Here is a 16,937-nt window from a genome sequence, read left to right on the forward strand (position 1 = left end):
AGCCACCCGGGCTGATAATGCAGGACTGGAGGGTGAGCGCTTCCTCTGGGAGATTCAGCACCCTGTCACTCACCAACATCTGTCGTCCCCAGGTCAGTGGAGGCAGATTTGAGTGCTTGTCTCTTGCTCCGGTTTCCATGCTTTAGTCCACTCTGTCCCTTCAACACCAACATCAAAAGATAATACTCATTCTGGGTGAATAACATTACTGCCTTGAATCCCAGCATCTGTCTGAGAGATTAAGAAGCAGTAGCCAACCCTGAGGACCCTACCACACCTGGCGGTCAGAAATGGCCAACGAGTTGCCACTGGGAAACAAAGAGACCCTCCCTTTGGGCACTGGGGTGGGCTGGGAAGAAAGAGTACTGGCCCCTCCCACTTTGTTTCATTCTCTCTGTGTTTCCCTCCTCCACTCAGCTGGTTGAGGTGGATGGCTCAGACACAGGAGCCTGGATGAGAAGGGGTGTCTGATGGCCTTCAGGCTGATAGGAGACACCCTTACCTGGTGCACCGTGTAAGTCGACTGGCCATGGAGCAAAGGAGGGCAGATGGACAGATTGTACTGTAATGGCTGGCCCAAGAGGGAGTAGCGCCCATCACCTAGGGAGGAGGAGCAGATGGGTTCCTGGGAGTTTGAATTTCATAGTATGACTTCCATGAGACTTCAGGGGACTTTGGAGATAGACACTTTTCCTATAATAGGAGTGCCCATAACTGACTTGAGAGCTGTTTCTCTGACCTAAACCCCTTAGGTCTCAGATGTATTTCAGACAAATGGGAATATTAGGTTCCCTTGCCCTTGAAAGGCTTTGTCTATTGTAGACAAAAGGCCCTGGAAGAAACCTACAGACCCTTATGAATGTTTTTTCTTTCTTTCTTTCTTTTTTTTTTAAGATTTTATTCATTTATTTTTAGGAAAGGGGAGAGAGGGAGAAAGAAAGAGAAACATTAACGTATGGTTGCCTCTCATGCAATGCCTCCTACTGGAAACCTGGCCTGCAACCCAGGCATGTGCCCTAGACAGCGACCCTTTGATTTGTAGGTTGGCACTCAATCCACTGAGCCACACCAGCCACAGTGAATGTTTTTTATTTCTTACAGAAATTCTCCACATCCCAATCCTGGGATCAAGTTTCTGGCTTAGTCAGAATACAGTGCGGTGGAGAAGAGCACACACTTGCAGCCGCTCTGCTGAGGTTCCGGTCCTGGCTGTTACTAGAAGTGGATGTGGGGCAGTGTTCCCCTCACTAGTGTTGCTGGGAAGGTTAAATGAATGTACGACATGTAAAGCACAGCAATGCTTGATACATACTAAGCACCAGGTGTTAGCTATTATTGTTGGTAAATATATTTCAGAGCACTTTAAAGTTTTTAAATCACAACAGATGACCTTATACTGTGTGTGACAACCAAGACAAAAAGCATATAAGCTTATTCCCACCATATGTGTGATTAAGCCTATTTATGGATTACAAAACTGAGGTTTGGTTCCCAGTTTAAGTAACATGGTTAATATCACAAAGCTACTTGGTGGTGGAAGCAGAATCTGAACCCAAGTCTTTTCATTCAAATCCAGTACTACCTCTTCTAAAACCATACTGTTTCTGACATGGGCCATAGTCCCAGGCCTCAGACTCAGTACTGATGGGCTGAACTCTTTGGTTCATTAGAAAGTTCAATGAAATAAATAAAATGTTAAGGAAAAGAAAGAAAGAAAGCTTAGTGAACTTCTTTTCCCTGGCTGACAGTCCCTTACTTGGTAGTAAATACTGAATACGTAAGTGAGGTCTGGAGCAAGTTAACCATGGCCATCTCTAAAAAGAGGCCAGTGTCCATGGTCCAAACAGGGATGTTAAAATACGAGTAAGCTTCCAGAGCGAGCCCTGGCCGGGTGGCTCCGTTGGTTGGAGCGTCATCCCCGCACACAAAAAGGTTACGGGTTTGATTTCCGTTCCGGTCAGAGCACATACCTAGGTTTCAGGTTCAGTCCCAGGTTGGGGCATGTACAGGAAGCAACTGATCAATGTTTCTCTCTCACACTGATGTCTGTCTCTCTGTCTCTCTCCCTTCCTCTCTCTAAGATTAATAAACATATCCTTGGGTAAGGATTAAAGAATAAATAAAATAGTTGGCTCCCAGAGTTGGCCGACCAGCCGCACTGGCTCCCGGCCTGGGGCTGCCCTGTCAGCCGCCCCACTCGGGAGTGGGATGTGAAAGGCGAACGTGCCAGCAGGCAGCCTGCATTTAACCCCTTACCCTGTGCTGGACCCCCAGGCCGCGGGAACTGTGTGAGGACAGGAAGGGGACTGAGTCCTGTGCAGACACTGGTGACAGGAGAGGGTGCTGGGGACTGGGTAGGAGATGTGATGGGGCTGCTGCTCATTTGCGAGCTGGCCTGTGGGAGAGAAGAGTACATGTCACGCAAACCCCAAATATTACTCTCTGGACGTTTCTATGGCGTCGCTTAAAATTTGCTTCTCTTGGGAAACTTCTCTTGCTGAGCTCTGCCGAAGTCAGACTGCCCTTTCACACTGCCCCCAAGTGCCTGACCGGTATGTATCATTTAATATCCACTTTTTGAAATAGCATTTTAAGTATTCTCAGCATTTTCAAGGATGTGTTCCATCTGCTACCTTAGATCTTAGGTACTTTGAAATAAGATGCTCTCCTCTATTTCTTGTGTATCTCCTCCAAAAGCGCCCAGGGAGAGACATGTGAATGAGGCTGCTCAATCAACGGCAAAGAACCCGGTCACTTCCTTGCCCAGGTAAAGCCAGGCTGCGGGACTCACCTGGGGGCTACTGTCAGGGTTGTACAGGTCTCCAGGCTTCTGCCCGCGCTGGTCCATGCTGTAATATTTACAGTGACTCCACTGGACCATGGATGGGTTCTGGGGGGGTTGGGGTCCATTAGGGACGTTCAGCTGCATGACCACCACACCTGGTCCAGAAGGTGACACTCCTGAGTGGCAGGAAGAAAGCAGTTGGCTGTGAATTCAAATTATATTTTGGCCTGTCAGCTAACCCTGAGTGGGAAAGCCAGTAAACAAATCCACCAGCTCTCTTCATGGTCACCTAAACCACGTCCTGCCAGGAATCTGACGTAGCTGCTGACTTAGTGTCTGACTCCCTCTCCCCAAACCAGTGACGGTGTGAGTGGAAGGGACGTAAGTCCCAGATGCCAGTGCTCTCCTGACCTTTACATGGTGAGGGGTACTCTGACAGAAAACTCCATCCTGTCAAAGTCGGGTATTACCAAATGCCCAAGATGGATCGCTCAAATAACGGCACAGTACAGGTCCCAGCCCGGGGCTCTGGCGAGGCCCGCAGGCACATGCAGCCTTCTCTGGTAACGGCTGCAGGTAGGTCAGCGGTCTCTGGTCATTCTGGAGATGATGAATGCACACAGCTTCACTAAGCCAGACCCAAAAGGTGCTTCTTGGGCAAGGGTGGGGTGAGTTGGAAACATTTCAAGAGGAGGGAAATGGCAGAGATGTGCCATATTCAGGAAGTGACAAACAATTTAAGGTGCTAAGGCACAGGGACTATGTAGGGGAAGTAGTAGTAGATGAAATACATTTATTCACTTACTCAGCAAACATTTATCAAACATTTACTATGTGTCAGTTCCTATGCGAGGCACCGGGTGTACAACTAACAAAACTGGTCTCTGCCCTCACGGAATGGACAGTCTATTTGGGAGTCAGACAGTAAGCAAATAGTTGGTGTCAGAGTTTGAAGCACATTCTGGTGAGGGTCTTTATCCTGTAGGTGTTGGGAAGAGCACTTGTGCTTCGGAGAGCTAGCTCAAGTGGCTGCGTGTAAGGCAGGAGGGAGGGCGAGACTAGCTGCAGGAAGACTAGGTTAGGAAGCAATGGAAACTGAATGAGCAGGTTCTGAACTGGAGCAGTGACAACAGGAACGGAGTGGGGAGGGAGGGGTCAGATCCTCTCTGAAGACTTCACTGACAGGTTCCGGTGACTGATGGGATGCGATCCTGAGGTTTTATAGCATGGGCTACCATGGAGAGCCTTACCTTGCCACAAGCTGGGAAGGAAAGGGCTCAAAGAGGAGGAACGTTAAGTCCTGAATCTTCCTCATGGTGAAAAGCAAGGTAAGCGGGGGTCAGGGAGCAATTTGACAGACAGTCCCTGCTGGGAGGATTGGGCAGGAGCTCTGCTTCCCCACAGGGAATTGTCCAGTGTGAAGGTTTGCTCTTGACCTCCCAGGACATGTTTCTGTAGACAGACAGGCTGAGTTCATGTGTGTGAGGTGGTGGAGAAATGGGACTGAGACTTGCTAGCTCAAAAACTGGCTGCAGTGCTATGGTTTTCATGGCTTGGTGCTCTGGAGCTGCCACTGCTGCTGCCACCACATTCCTTCCTGTGACGGGAAATGTTGCAGCCTCTGCCCTGGGCACCAGTCCTGCTGGGAAGTGAGTGTGATTGCTTTTCTCAGGTAGCATCGGTCAAAGGAAAGGAAAAGAAACAGCAGGAGGCCTAAGAGCGCAGTTTAGGAGACACAGCACCTGTCCTATCCTATTCCCCAGTGAATCTGCCCCCAGCCCAGTTTCCCTCTAATCAAAGAGCACAAGTATTTAGAGTGACAGGCTCGCACCTCTTTTATCCCTTGCCAAAGGGGACAGGATATTCATCAGCGTGGCTTGCAGAAGGACCACAGGAAAACTGCACAGTTGTGGCGTGGCAATGCATTTAACAACTCTCCCTTACTATAGCTGCTCTGGGCATTTTATTTCCCCATCCTAAGACCCCACTTGCTCCAGCATCCTTTTACCAACAAAATCACAACTGACCTTATTCAAACATCTCATTGCTACCTGAGGGGGCCAAGACAAAAATAATCAAATCTACAGCTTTTCTGGAAGGCAGTTCATAATCTGAGTCTGATGCCCTGGGTCAGGAAAGGGTGGGGGGGTGTGTGAGTGTGTAGGATGGGAGCATAAACAGAGCGGTGGAAGCTCTTTCTAATACCAACATGTAGCCATAAGGAGCTATTGGGGCATCAAGGGGAGAGAAGAGAGAACAAAGTCCTCATATTATTTTCTCTGATTCCCAACACAAACAAAACCAGGGTTATCAGTCACAGCTTCTGTCCTCAGCTCCTCCCCCAATGAGTCCTTCATCACTGGCCTGGAGCACTGTTCCCTCGCTCAGCCGAGGACACAGAGTACTACTCTGCTGATGAGCTGATTTTTTATGCTTCTTTTCCTCAAGCCAAAAGCAGGTGGCATCTGTTAGCAGCTGAACTGTCGCTACTTCTTAATGGACATGGCAATAAAAAAAACCCACCCCACTGCCCAGTAACAGCACTTCCATATAATCAGGTTGCAGGAAGGAGTCTGAACTGGAGTGGGAAGGGGCAGAGGGGGTTGAATAAGGAAATCAATTTCAGCTGGAAAGCTCTGAAAGGGGATGGGACGTGTGAATGGCTTTTTAAGTGGCATCATTAAACCTGGGCAGAAAGGTCGATTGGGCAGAGCAAACCACATAAATACAAACAGATGACATTTATGTCTGGCAGAATTGGTTTTTGTTTAGTTGGTGTTTTAAATCAGAGAGGTAGAAGACTGATAAAGCTTCTTCCTTACCACCAGGAACCAAATCTGCAGAAAGGAATGTCCAGAGAAACAAAATCCGCAGGCATCTTTCCCAAATTACAAAAGAGAATCCAGTAGTACCTGGTCTCCCCCGCCTTTTTTTGTTGAGGGAGAGGGATTTCTTCCAGGAGAGCCGGAGAAAACAGTATCAGCGTTGGTAACCCCTCAGCTGCAAAACGAGCCACTGAGTATGCGAGGGGCCATGTGCATCCCTTGCTCTGGCCACACTGCTGTGTCACCGTGAGCTGGGAGTCTGGGTGCGCCTTCCCCAGGCCAGCGTCTTTGTAGAAACCTCAGGACACCTGTAAGCCACCATTTTAGTGGGAAGAAAAGTGTGTCCTGGGGTTACAGTAATGTCTAATATCACAGTGGAGGCACTAAGGTCTGGGCCTGGGAGTCAATCGGGCAACTACAAAAATGGGTTAATAAACCAGAACAGCTGTTCCAGGAACAGCCAATCCTAATCCCTGCCTTTATTTTTGGAAAAGTGACCATGTTGCTACATGAAGGAAGAGCAGGTGACTGTCCTCTGAAGGTGACACAGCAGCCTTTGTGGGCTGTGCTGGTTTTTCTATCTTCCTTCCCAGTAAAGGGTAAACTGGAAGGAAAGACGGAAGAGGTACTTTTTCTTTTCTTCCACTTCCTCGTAGATTTTTATGAACAGGGACTGAAGACTTTTGGTCTTCAGTGAATCTAGTCTCTTAGATGATGTGGATCAGAGGCTCCCACCATCTAGGAAAAGTGCAAGGGGTCGGTCCCAAGACTAGGATCAACCAGGGTAACTCCGAGGGAAATGTAACAGAAAATTCCAAAGAAGCAAGGGAACTGGATGATAGAGTGGGTTTCCTCCATTTCTTTTGATTTGAGAAGAGCCTAGAGTATTTCCTTCCGATCGCAGCTCAGATCTCTACGTGCTGCCAACTTTCAGAACAACAGCTGTTTCAGTTTACTTAACCCAGCACTAGACCCACAGTAGATAATGAAAAATTCTTTTTACTAGTTTGTTCCATGTGCAAAACCCCTACATTTGAAGATGATCAGATATATAACCATGGAGGCACCGCAGATGGCGCTGACCCACCACTAAGGAAGTGGACCCGTGTGCTGCACACGCACACACCGACTTTAACCGAAGAGAAAATGCCCTGCAGTGTCAAGCACTGTCAAAGGTTACAGTGGTTCTTGGAGCTGGTTTCTACCATTTCCATACCCTGCTGGGAATTTCAAGGTCAAGTGCCCCTGGTGGACACTAGGAGAAACAGCTAGAGAGACCAATAATGTAATAAAGGGTAAGAGCTGTTGAATTTAAAATCTCTCAGCCTGTTAGAGTTCCATGTTTGGTCTGGATGAAGGCAGAAGTGATTATTCCTGGAAGGTAACAATTGATCTTGTCTTACGAGCAAGATTAATTCTGGAATCTACTCCACAGCATCTAATATAGAGTGCAAAAAATCTTATGTGAAAAATAATACATTTCTAAATGGGCAAACTGGCAAGAATATTTCCCTCTTACCAGGAGAGGGCACTCTGATATTCCCACAGTGGAGCTACAGTAAGACCTCCTCCCTTGCAGGGATAGGGTTGAGGGGGTTGGGTGGGTGTGGAAGAGCATATGGGGAAGATAAATGGTGATGGAAAAAATTAATTAAAAAATATAAAAAGATCTCCCTTCTAGAACACCTGAAGTTTCTTAATTGCAGTGTAATGCTGTTAGGGTAGGGAGAAAGGAAAATAAACATGGGCAGCTGTACTTGGTGTGCCGGGGGAGTTCTTGGCAAAGACAGACAGCGAGAGGCTGCACAGTATGAGCCTCTTCACCTGGGAGAGGTGTGGTGCCTCCAAAGAGGGCCTTCAGCTGCTTAACACAATATCCATTTACTTCCTACTGGAGGGAAAGGATAAGAGTACAGAAGCTTGTTGAATATGTGTTACTGAGGATGCAGCACAGGATATGGAAATTCAAAAGACAAAAGTTCAAGTTCTAGGATTGTGATTTTAGACAAGTCATTTATCCTCTTTGGGACTTAAATTTCCCCTTCATGAAGTTGTGGTAAGAATAAAATGATAAAATGTAGGTGAGCACATACAAAAAACTGCTAAACAAATCTAAGATATGACTTAAAAAGCATTTTATCAGCCTCTCTCACACTCCCAAGAGGAAAAAAAAGCTGTCTAATCGGAAGAATGAGTGGAGACAGGTAAGTAAGCAGTTCATGTCTCAAAGGCATGTGGTGAATGAAATGCTAAATTCAGAAAAAGAAAAACAAAACAGGAAGAAAAGAGAATGAACCGAGACGCGTGGCTTCCCAAGACTGGGGCTTGGGCAGCCAACCTGGCCTTTCTTGGGAGGACAACCTCGGCGCCCCTGGGAAACGCCACCAGGACTTTGGCCTTTTCTCCTGACGGGGTCACAGCTGGGTACACAGCTGGGTACACAGCCAACCCTTGAATTCTCTCTGCCCTGCCTAGACCTAGCGCACGAGGTCTTCAGCAGTACTGTAACTGCCAGTGCCCAAGAACCCCACGTTTTCTGTCTTACCTGAGTACTGCTGTGGCATCTGTGGTGGACTGCAGGGGGAGGGAGACTGAGGCATCTGGTACTGCTCAGAGCCAGGAGGCTGCAGAAACCCCACAGAAGGGCTGGGGAGATGGAGAAGAGAGGAGCGGTAAATTGGTGGAGGGAGAACACACTCATGGCAAACAGCTGCTGCTTCCCGGGCCTCCCCTGTGGGAAGGAGAGGCAGCTCCAGGCCATTCACAAACCAATTTGCCATGCAATTTCTAAAATTGCTGATCAGTTCAGAGTTAATTATATATATTTGTACTTGATCATCTTTCAATTAGGAAGCTGCTAATCAGTGCTCCAGATGGAATGTGAGTGACACATGCTCCTCCTGAACGTGTGGAAACACCAGATACATATACATGCATACATGCACATAGCGTACACACACACACACACACACACACACACACACACACTCTGAGAAACACAGCGGACACACAAAGACAGTGCCAGGAGCCTGGCCACCATCCCGATATGCCAAGGTTGCATGTTCAGTTCCTGGTCAGGGTACATACAAGAAGCAACCGATGAATGCATCAATAAGTGGAACAACAAATTAATGTTTCTCTCTCAAATTAATTATATATGTGTACATTTGTATGTGTATGTGTATATTGTATATATATGGAAAGAGAGAGAGAGAGAAAGTGAGCCAGAGACAGATAATACAGTGCAAGAGAGAGATGGATAAAAAAGAACTAAGGAGATGTGTGATTTCGGGTATTCACACAATGGCAAACACAGATGATAATCCATGTAAATACAAATAGGAACCCCCCCAAAAAAACTCAAGACAACAGGAGACATACATATAAAAATACAGAAATAAACATATACACACTGAGAGGGACACCCAGAAATATATACTGGCAGGCCCAGACATGAGTTCTAGTCCCAGGTCTGGTTCTAACTAGCTATGTGACTTAGGGGAAGTTTCTTAACATCCCTAGCTGGAACTTCTTCATTTGTTAAAAAAAAAAGAGAGAGAGAGAGAAATAAAACAAAGGGAACAGACCAGATATTTCTAAGGTGCTTTCTAGCTCTAAAATTCTATCAGCTATGGTCTATACTAAGATAAGTAGACCATCTGAGATTCATTCATGGATATAAACAGAGGTACACAGAAAATTTTTACATATATACATTCCAAATTGCTTCTTTTAATGATGATCTCTATCAGATACCTCTGATCTCACTGATTAAAAAAACAAAAAATGGGAAATTATAAAGCTTCTGTCTCTGAAGCAGGATTTTTTTTCTGCTGACGAGCTCTTATGGAAATGTCAAATCAATGAGGAAAAAAAGAGAATGAACTTCCTTACATTCTACCTGAGGGCACCACTGGGACGTTTACCTTTAGTCTGTTAGGCCAGTGAAAACAAGACCATGTACAACAGTCGCCGAAGGTCTATGGGAGACGTGCTGGGACTTTCTGAGAGTCCTCACCTTGCACCGTTCTGCTGAGCCGGAGGGATCATGCTGTAGTAGACCGGCACACCGCCTCCTGGGAGGCCCCCTTGTACAGACTGGCTCGCAGGGACCAATATGGGTTGCTGGAAAGGTGGCTGGACCACATTTTGCGAGTCATTACCCACTGGGACCTGAGTGGAGACAAGCGGAAAATGACTACTCTTAAGCCCAGTGAGCTCATCCAGAGAAAAGCCCAGTCACTAGTTAGACTGAGGCGCTCGATAACGTCACTCTCTGCCCCTTACGGACCCTCCTACTCTCCTCACCTACCTAAAGGGAGTGCCTACAGAGCCACCTCTATTTCCCTCTTTTCCAAACAGCACCCTGACCTTGTTCTGTAGAGAAAGGAGCAATTTTCCTTTAGGGCTCACCCTTTTGGGAATAGGCCCATTTGCATGGCTGTATAAGGACCAAACAATTGAAATCAAGATTCTTCTCAGATTCTCTGGGCTTTCTCTCAGAGGAAAAAAACCCTAAAATTTTAGGGGTGAAGTGAACAATATTTTAGTGTTGGAGTTGTCACTGGACGGTGTGGGAGGCTGCCCTCCTCTCCCTCACCCCGAGGACTGGGTGACCTTTCCCAATGCAGAATGCACCCACTTGGTAGGAAGGCAGTGGAGTGTACTGAACCACCAGGCCTTGCATCTGGCCCCCCATGCCACTCCTCTGGTTGCTGAGCAGGCTCTGGTTCTGTGGCTGCTGGACCCCAATCATGCCTTGGTAAGCCGCCTGCTGCTGGTTAGGCATCATGGGCTGTAAACCTGGAGATGGGCAAGGCAGAGATTAGCATGGTCTCAACGGCGTTTAGGAGCTCACACTCTATCGGCAATTTCTCTCCACCTGTCTAATTCACCTTTTCTTTTTCTGGAGATCCTGGGTGCCTCTTTAGGACTCTAATCATTCCTGCCTTCCTTTTTAAAAAAGGGAAGCTAATTCTCTCTCTCCCAGTCTGCCCCCTTCCTCTGTTCACTGTCTCCTTATACTAGCAGTTCCCCTTACCAGGCTGCTGGGATGGCTGAGGCAACTGCTGACCACGCTGGGGGCTGTAGGCCACCGGGTGAGAGAGAGGTCGATATTGCTGGTTGGAATTAGGATACTGTCCAGGGGGATAGTAAGAAACCTGGATCTATGGTGAGAGAAGACAGACGTGTGAGAAGGTCACTCAAATTCAGCCCCCAAATCCCCAAGCTATTTTTTAAAATGTTTGTTTATTGATTTTAGAGAAAGAGAGAAATAGGGGTGGGGAGAGAAAGAGAGGGAAACACTGATTTTCTTATTCTGCTTATTTACGTGTTCATTGATTGCTTCTTGTATGTGCCCTGACCAGGGATTGAACCTGCAACCTTACTGTATTAGGATGCCACCCTAACCACACTATTCAACGCATCAGGGTTGATGGTCAAAAATCTGTAAATGGAGATATTTTGGGTCTGTAATTGCAGCATTAGTATACAAATTTGAAACAGAACAGGAAGGACTTGGGTCATCTAGAATGACAATCTTCTGACTGAAGACAACTGTCCAGTGTAAGGTGGGGAAACGGAGGTGACGGAGGGGTGTCCCCTCTGGCCTACTAAATCGGAGGAAGAGAGAGGGATTGTTATACTGGACAAACTGAATTAGTATTTTAATCTGGGAACCTAAACTGCTCACCTGTTGAGGGGGCTGCATGTAGCCCTGGGGTGGCAGGACTTGCTGGGAAGGTGGTGCATGGCTAGAGGTGGGATAGTTGGAAGAGGGGAGGGGCTGACCCGTAGAAGCCATGATGAAGCTAGTCTGCTGCGGGTGCTGGGAGATAAGTGGGGGCTGGAACAGAGCTGCGGATGGGTCAGATGCTTCAGTAGAACCTTGGCGGCTAAGGCTCATCTGTCCAAAGGGGTTGCTGAGGTCATCTGCCTGTTGAGAGAGTGGGGGAGACTCAAGGACTGAGGTTGTATCAAACCCCATGCCTTTGGCCTCAACACAGACGGACAGACAGAAAGAAACAACAACCCCCTCTACAGCCTTCCTTACCTAGATCAAATCTGGGACACTCCTGCCTCTGTGCCCTGGGAGGCCAGTCTCCTTACCACATATGAGGTAAAAATGGCCACTCTGATTATAATTTTTATTAGCATTTATCCTGGGGAGATGGGAGCAATGACACAACTTCTATATATAGTAGAAACAGGACAAACTAGTGAGTTAAACAAACAAACAAAAAGACTGTTAAGTCTTTCCATTTCCTGTCTTCCTCATTCCTTCAAACCATGCAAAGTCCCCCTATGTTGCCAAAAATCCCGTTTTTATAATGAAGAACCCAGATAAAACCGTGAGTGGATTACGGGGGGCTCACTTCGTGTGGGTCCAGCTCTCCTATGCAGTGGAAAGACTGGTGGGCTCCCACTCCTGCAGCTTAGCTCCTTGCTCACTCCCAAGGTCATTTCCACCTCTGTTCTCTGACACTTTGCCTAAAGTTCTCCTGCCCTTCAAAAACCACTTCCAATTCTCACCTCGGAAAGGAGGCCAGGTGAGCGGCTGAGCTGGAGGGCGAGACTGACTGGCTAGTCTGTAATTGCCTTCGCTCTCAGCCCTCTTTAAACAGCAAGAATGATGGTGTTCCATCTTTCACTTGTACGGTGACAGGTTAGAGTCTGTTAGCTTCCTCATCCCTTCCACTCCACTGACACACACAAAGTAGCCGAAACCAAAGGCAATGCTTTCCTGTGGTTTCACTCAATTTTCAGGGACCTGATCTTCAAGTTGGCTATTTTGCTACCTCAGTGGGCAGAAAGAGATGACAACAGGATGGAATGGCTGATTATTCTGAGGCCCATATTCTAGAATTTCTCAGAATGGAGATAAGAGGTGGGAGGAAAGAGGGCATTCTAGTGAAAAAGCAGATGGGTGTGATTAACAGAAACTAAAAAGAAATCAGCCCTCCTGTGACCACGATAGAAGTTATCAAATATCAGGCAAATTAGATCTTCAAAGAAATTGTAATCAACATACAAACTAAACAGCAAGTGTTATGCATTAGGAAAGGTTTTTTTTTTTTTTAAATTTTATTTATTTATCTTTAGAGGGGAAGGGAAAGAGAGAAGAGAGAAGGAGAGAAATATCAATGTATGGTTGCCTCTCTTTCGTCCTCTGTTGGGAACTGGCCTGCAATCCAGGCATGTGCCCTGACTGGGAATTGAACCACGATCGTCTGGTTCGCAGGCCCATGCTCAATCCACTGAGCTACACCAGCCAGGGCAGGTTTTTTTTTTTTTTTTTAAATGTAAAATAACATGGTAAGAGATGGAAACATTTTAAGTTTTTACCAGTGATACCAGAGAATTCTGCAATTGTTTTTATATTTAAAGGAAATAATGGTTAGACCAACATCCAATTTTGTTTCCCCTCCTAAAACTCAGGAGAACTCCATGTTCCTCTCTATCTCATATTTAAGCATCTTTTGATGGCTGAATTGCTGCAGTGAAGTCAATGGAATGGAGCACAGTTCAGCCTGTGCTGGCCCTTCAAGAAGAAACACCTTTTAACACGGCCCTTCGAAAAGCACAATTGCTTTGCAAGGCTGCCACAGACTGACCCAGACATACCCAGAGATACAGGCCACACATGGACAAGACAAAAAGGGGGAATGAAGTTTATACCATGTTGTACTGCTGGGGTGGAGAGACTGGCAGAAGGACTTGGGGACAGGAGCCTGGAGAGAACTGAACAGGCTGCGGAGAGGGCTGCAGAGCTGGGACTGGCTGTGGACCAGCAGAGAGGCATGTGGAAAAGGGGAGAAAAAAGGGAGGCACAGGGAAAGGCAGAGGGGCAGAGAAGGGAAGGAAAAGGGAAGGAACAACAAAGTTAATCATAAAAGAAATTTCACATTAATAGTAAGGCTGCTGAGCAGGCTGGAGACCAAGCCCAGGATGGCTGTGGCTTTCCTTCTCTGACAAACAGGCAATCTCTCCTATCAGGAGAGACCCACTGCACACCCCGCCCCATTAGCCACTCAGAGCCCTGCAGCTGTTGTGAGCCATTTTAGAGCTCTCAGATCCAGGGTCTGCTGCATGATTCCAAACACAGATTCTCCCAAAACATTTTTTCTGAACATGATTCCTAAGGAGAGTGATCATAACTCTCCTCGAATGCCCACTTGAGAAGGGATTCCTGCTTCTGTAGGAAGGGTCATCAAAGGCCTGGCTCAGCTTTCCTGGCCACAGTGCTGATCTGACATTGCAGCTTTCCTGGAGGAATTGCTCATTCTCAAGGATCATCTCTCTCCCGAGGACAGAGAAGAAAACGGCCAGTTCACGCCTGGTTCTGGCTATTTCCTCCTGTTCCAAGATTGTTCTGTGTATTTCCAGGCTCTGAGGGCAGTATAAAAAAATGCCCCCATGAGCAAACAGGGAGAGGAATTTAGGAATAAAATATAAATAGCTTAGTTTTAACTTTTGTTCCTTCAGTCTGTTCACTAGCCATAAACAGGAGGATTTGTCTATTAGGAAAATAGTATGTTCTAAGCAACTAATAGGGAGTTGCTTTTTCTCTCTGTCCTTCTCCAGCCATTTTGACCCCTCGTCAATTCTTCAGCATGACCCCCGGTGGTGGTGGGAGAGGCGTGGGGAAAGGGGAGAGGCTAGGAAGAGAAAAAGAAATAACATTTACATACATTGTCTCATTTATATGCTTTACCTCATAATAGCTCTACAATCATCTCTTTTTTTAAATATTTTTTAAATTTTTTTTATTTTTAGAGAGAGGGGAAGGGAAGGAGAAAGAGAGGGAGAGAAACATCAATGTGTGGTTGCCTCTCACATGGCCCCCACTGGGGACCTGGCCCCCAACCCAGGCATGTGCCCTGACTGGGAATCAAACCATGACCCTTTGGTTCACAGCCTACGCTCAATCCACTGAGCTACACCAGCCAGGGCTACAATAATCTTTTTTCAACCCTCACCCAAGAAATAAGAGAGAGAGATCAATTGCTCATCTTCCATATGTGAGCAGACTGGGGACGGAACCTGCAACCTAGGAATGTATTCTGACAGGAAATGGAACCCACAACCCTCTGGTTAAGGGATGATGCTCCAGCCAACTGAGCTACACTGGCTAAGGAGTAACATCCAAGTAATCTTACAAGGCGATATGGTAACTTGTATTTGCAGTTAAGATAGTAAGGTTCAGAGAAATTAAATCACACATCCGGGATCACACTAATACGGCAGAACTTGAATAGGAATCTAGTTCTGTCTGACATACATTCTTTCTACTCCACTCTAGTAGTAGGGAGAGTGTGAAAGAAAAGTTGAACAGAATTACACAAACAGCTTTTTGTTTGTGTAATTCTCCTCTCTCCTTCCAAATTTAGAGTAACAGAAGGTGTGGAGGACCAAGGTATGAATATCCTCTTCTGCTATATATCTCTGGAGAGACCCTTTCATAGGGGGGACTAACTTCCAGAAGTAGAGAGTACAGGAATTAGAAGACTCCCAAAATGGATTAAATACAATGTAAGTCATCTTGGTTAGGAAAAAGTTACTGAGGATTCACTGTGTGACCTGGGAAAGATGCTGCCTTGAAAATAAACTCTCAGCTTTTTTGGCACACCTGTTTTTGGTAAGCTAGTGGTATTCCAAATATAACTGCTGGCCAAGCTGCTTAGCATGAGATACCTGTGCTGGTAGCTTTTAAACTCATTTTCTATTATCCTTATCCTCTTCTTTCTCTTAGGGGAGGGCTAATGTGGTTCAGGCCTTATATTCTCTGGGGGGAGAAGGAGTGGCCATAGGGAACTGAAGTGGTAAAACAAGGCTGCCTGATTTCCTTACATGTGTGAGTTTTGAGTAGAAAGTGACAAGAGAAGAAATGATGCTCTTCTCTTAGGCCTTCCCTGACTGAGGACAGTGGTAAAGTAGCTGTCTCAGTGCTATTTTTAAGTTATACCATCACTACCTTTAGGTACGGTTCTCTTCTTAGAAAGTCTCAAACTCCAGTTAGGGAACTTTTGAAAAACCTGAGGGTGTGACTGCCACCTACTGGAGAATTCTGGACTAGATCATTGGTTCTTAGATGCCTGACTTGGCCCTAGAAGAGAGGTTCAGAGGGCTTCTTTTTTAGGGATCCATTCCACTTTAAGTAAATTAGGCAAAAGGTAGCCTCTGGTCCTTGAATTCTCAGCCTCGCTCCTCGATTTCTCATGTCCTACTGAAATTCGATATGCAGGCCTGCTCTCACAGCAGAGGCCTGCCAAAAAGAGACAGAGCATAGTTTAGCCAGCAGTGTCTCCAAGCCTGGGCCGAAGGCCTCTTGTTGCAGCGCTGAAGGTAACTACCTTTTCTAGGTTTCTCTTCCAGAGGAAAACCTTTACAGTAAGCACAGTAGTGTGTGTGTGTGTGTGTGTGGGGGGGGGTCACCGTCTCCATCCCTGCTCTGTTACGTACCATTTGAGAAACTGAACAGTAAGTATTCTGGGGCTCAGCACTTGAGTTTGGAGAGCCACCAGCACTGAGACAGCAGAAGAAAAGAAGAAAGAAAAATGCAGTAAGAAGAGGGAAAAAAAGGATAAAGAGAGAAGCAGAACAAGAGGAGAGGAAGAAAAGGGGGACTACGCAAGTGCTGGGGGTGGTAGAATATTTGCAGCTACCACAAGTGCTTCAGGGACACCAAAACTTAACCATGATAAGAACTTTTGGTTTGGGGTCTGGGACCACAATTAACCTCAGGAACAAATTTCTTTTTTTTTTTAAAAAAATATTTATTTATTTATTTATCTTTAGAGAAGGAGAGAGGGAGAGAAACATCAATGTATGGTTGCCTCTAATAGGAACACATTTCTTAGGAAGCCGACATTTCTATACCAAATAATGTCCCCTCGTCCCCAATCCAGTACCGCACTCCCTACAGGAGGTCAGCCAATGCCAACGGCTGACTCACTGACACTCATGATACAGAATCAGAGAGAGAATCTAAGTAAAAGTTTGGGATCCAGGGCTAGCCACTTGGACATTCTGTCTAAAATTATTTTCAGTCCAAAATCGGTTACTCTCTTTACTTATCTCTTTATCCCCATGCCATTCTTGCTGTCTGTTTCTAGATATGGATAGAGGGCAGAGGCAGATGAAGACTAAGAGAGAGAAAAGGGGAGCAAAACTCTACTAAAATCCACACATTTTAGAAAACTAAAAAAATATATCCTGGGCTCTTAGAAAAGTGAAACACACACACACAGAAGCATAGCAGATGATAGCCAGAGGGAGAAGCACAGAGTTTTACCCACTTCCAGGTCTGAGTTAGGGGAAGTCAC

At 46.3% G+C, this 16,937-nt stretch overlaps 1 protein-coding gene across 11 annotated transcripts in view; it reads right to left on the reverse strand.

The window, feature by feature from the left end:
- The window catches only part of R3HDM2 (R3H domain containing 2), a 152,420-nt gene that overhangs the window by 1,820 nt on the left and 133,663 nt on the right, over positions 1-16,937 (reverse strand). For 7 of the 11 annotated variants that reach the window (XM_053661705.1, XM_053661704.1, XM_053661700.1 and 4 more), the window contains 10 exons: positions 13,291-13,392; positions 11,306-11,548; positions 10,652-10,778; positions 10,253-10,413; positions 9,629-9,783; positions 8,156-8,256; positions 2,792-2,961; positions 2,257-2,395; positions 503-600; positions 74-158 (listed from right to left, as the gene is read on the reverse strand). In XM_053661705.1, the coding sequence (XP_053517680.1) occupies positions 74-158; positions 503-600; positions 2,257-2,395; positions 2,792-2,961; positions 8,156-8,256; positions 9,629-9,783; positions 10,253-10,413; positions 10,652-10,778; positions 11,306-11,548; positions 13,291-13,392 (1,381 nt within the window). The remainder of the gene's footprint in view (positions 1-73; positions 159-502; positions 601-2,256; positions 2,396-2,791; positions 2,962-8,155; positions 8,257-9,628; positions 9,784-10,252; positions 10,414-10,651; positions 10,779-11,305; positions 11,549-13,290; positions 13,393-16,937) is intronic. The other 4 variants (XM_053661703.1, XM_053661702.1, XM_053661701.1 and 1 more) reach the window with 1 other exon arrangement.

Source organism: Artibeus jamaicensis, unplaced genomic scaffold (genome assembly GCF_021234435.1).
Source record: "Artibeus jamaicensis isolate MK-2021 breed Jamaican fruit bat unplaced genomic scaffold, CSHL_Jam_final contig_233, whole genome shotgun sequence".
Taxonomy (NCBI): Eukaryota; Metazoa; Chordata; class Mammalia; order Chiroptera; family Phyllostomidae; genus Artibeus; species Artibeus jamaicensis.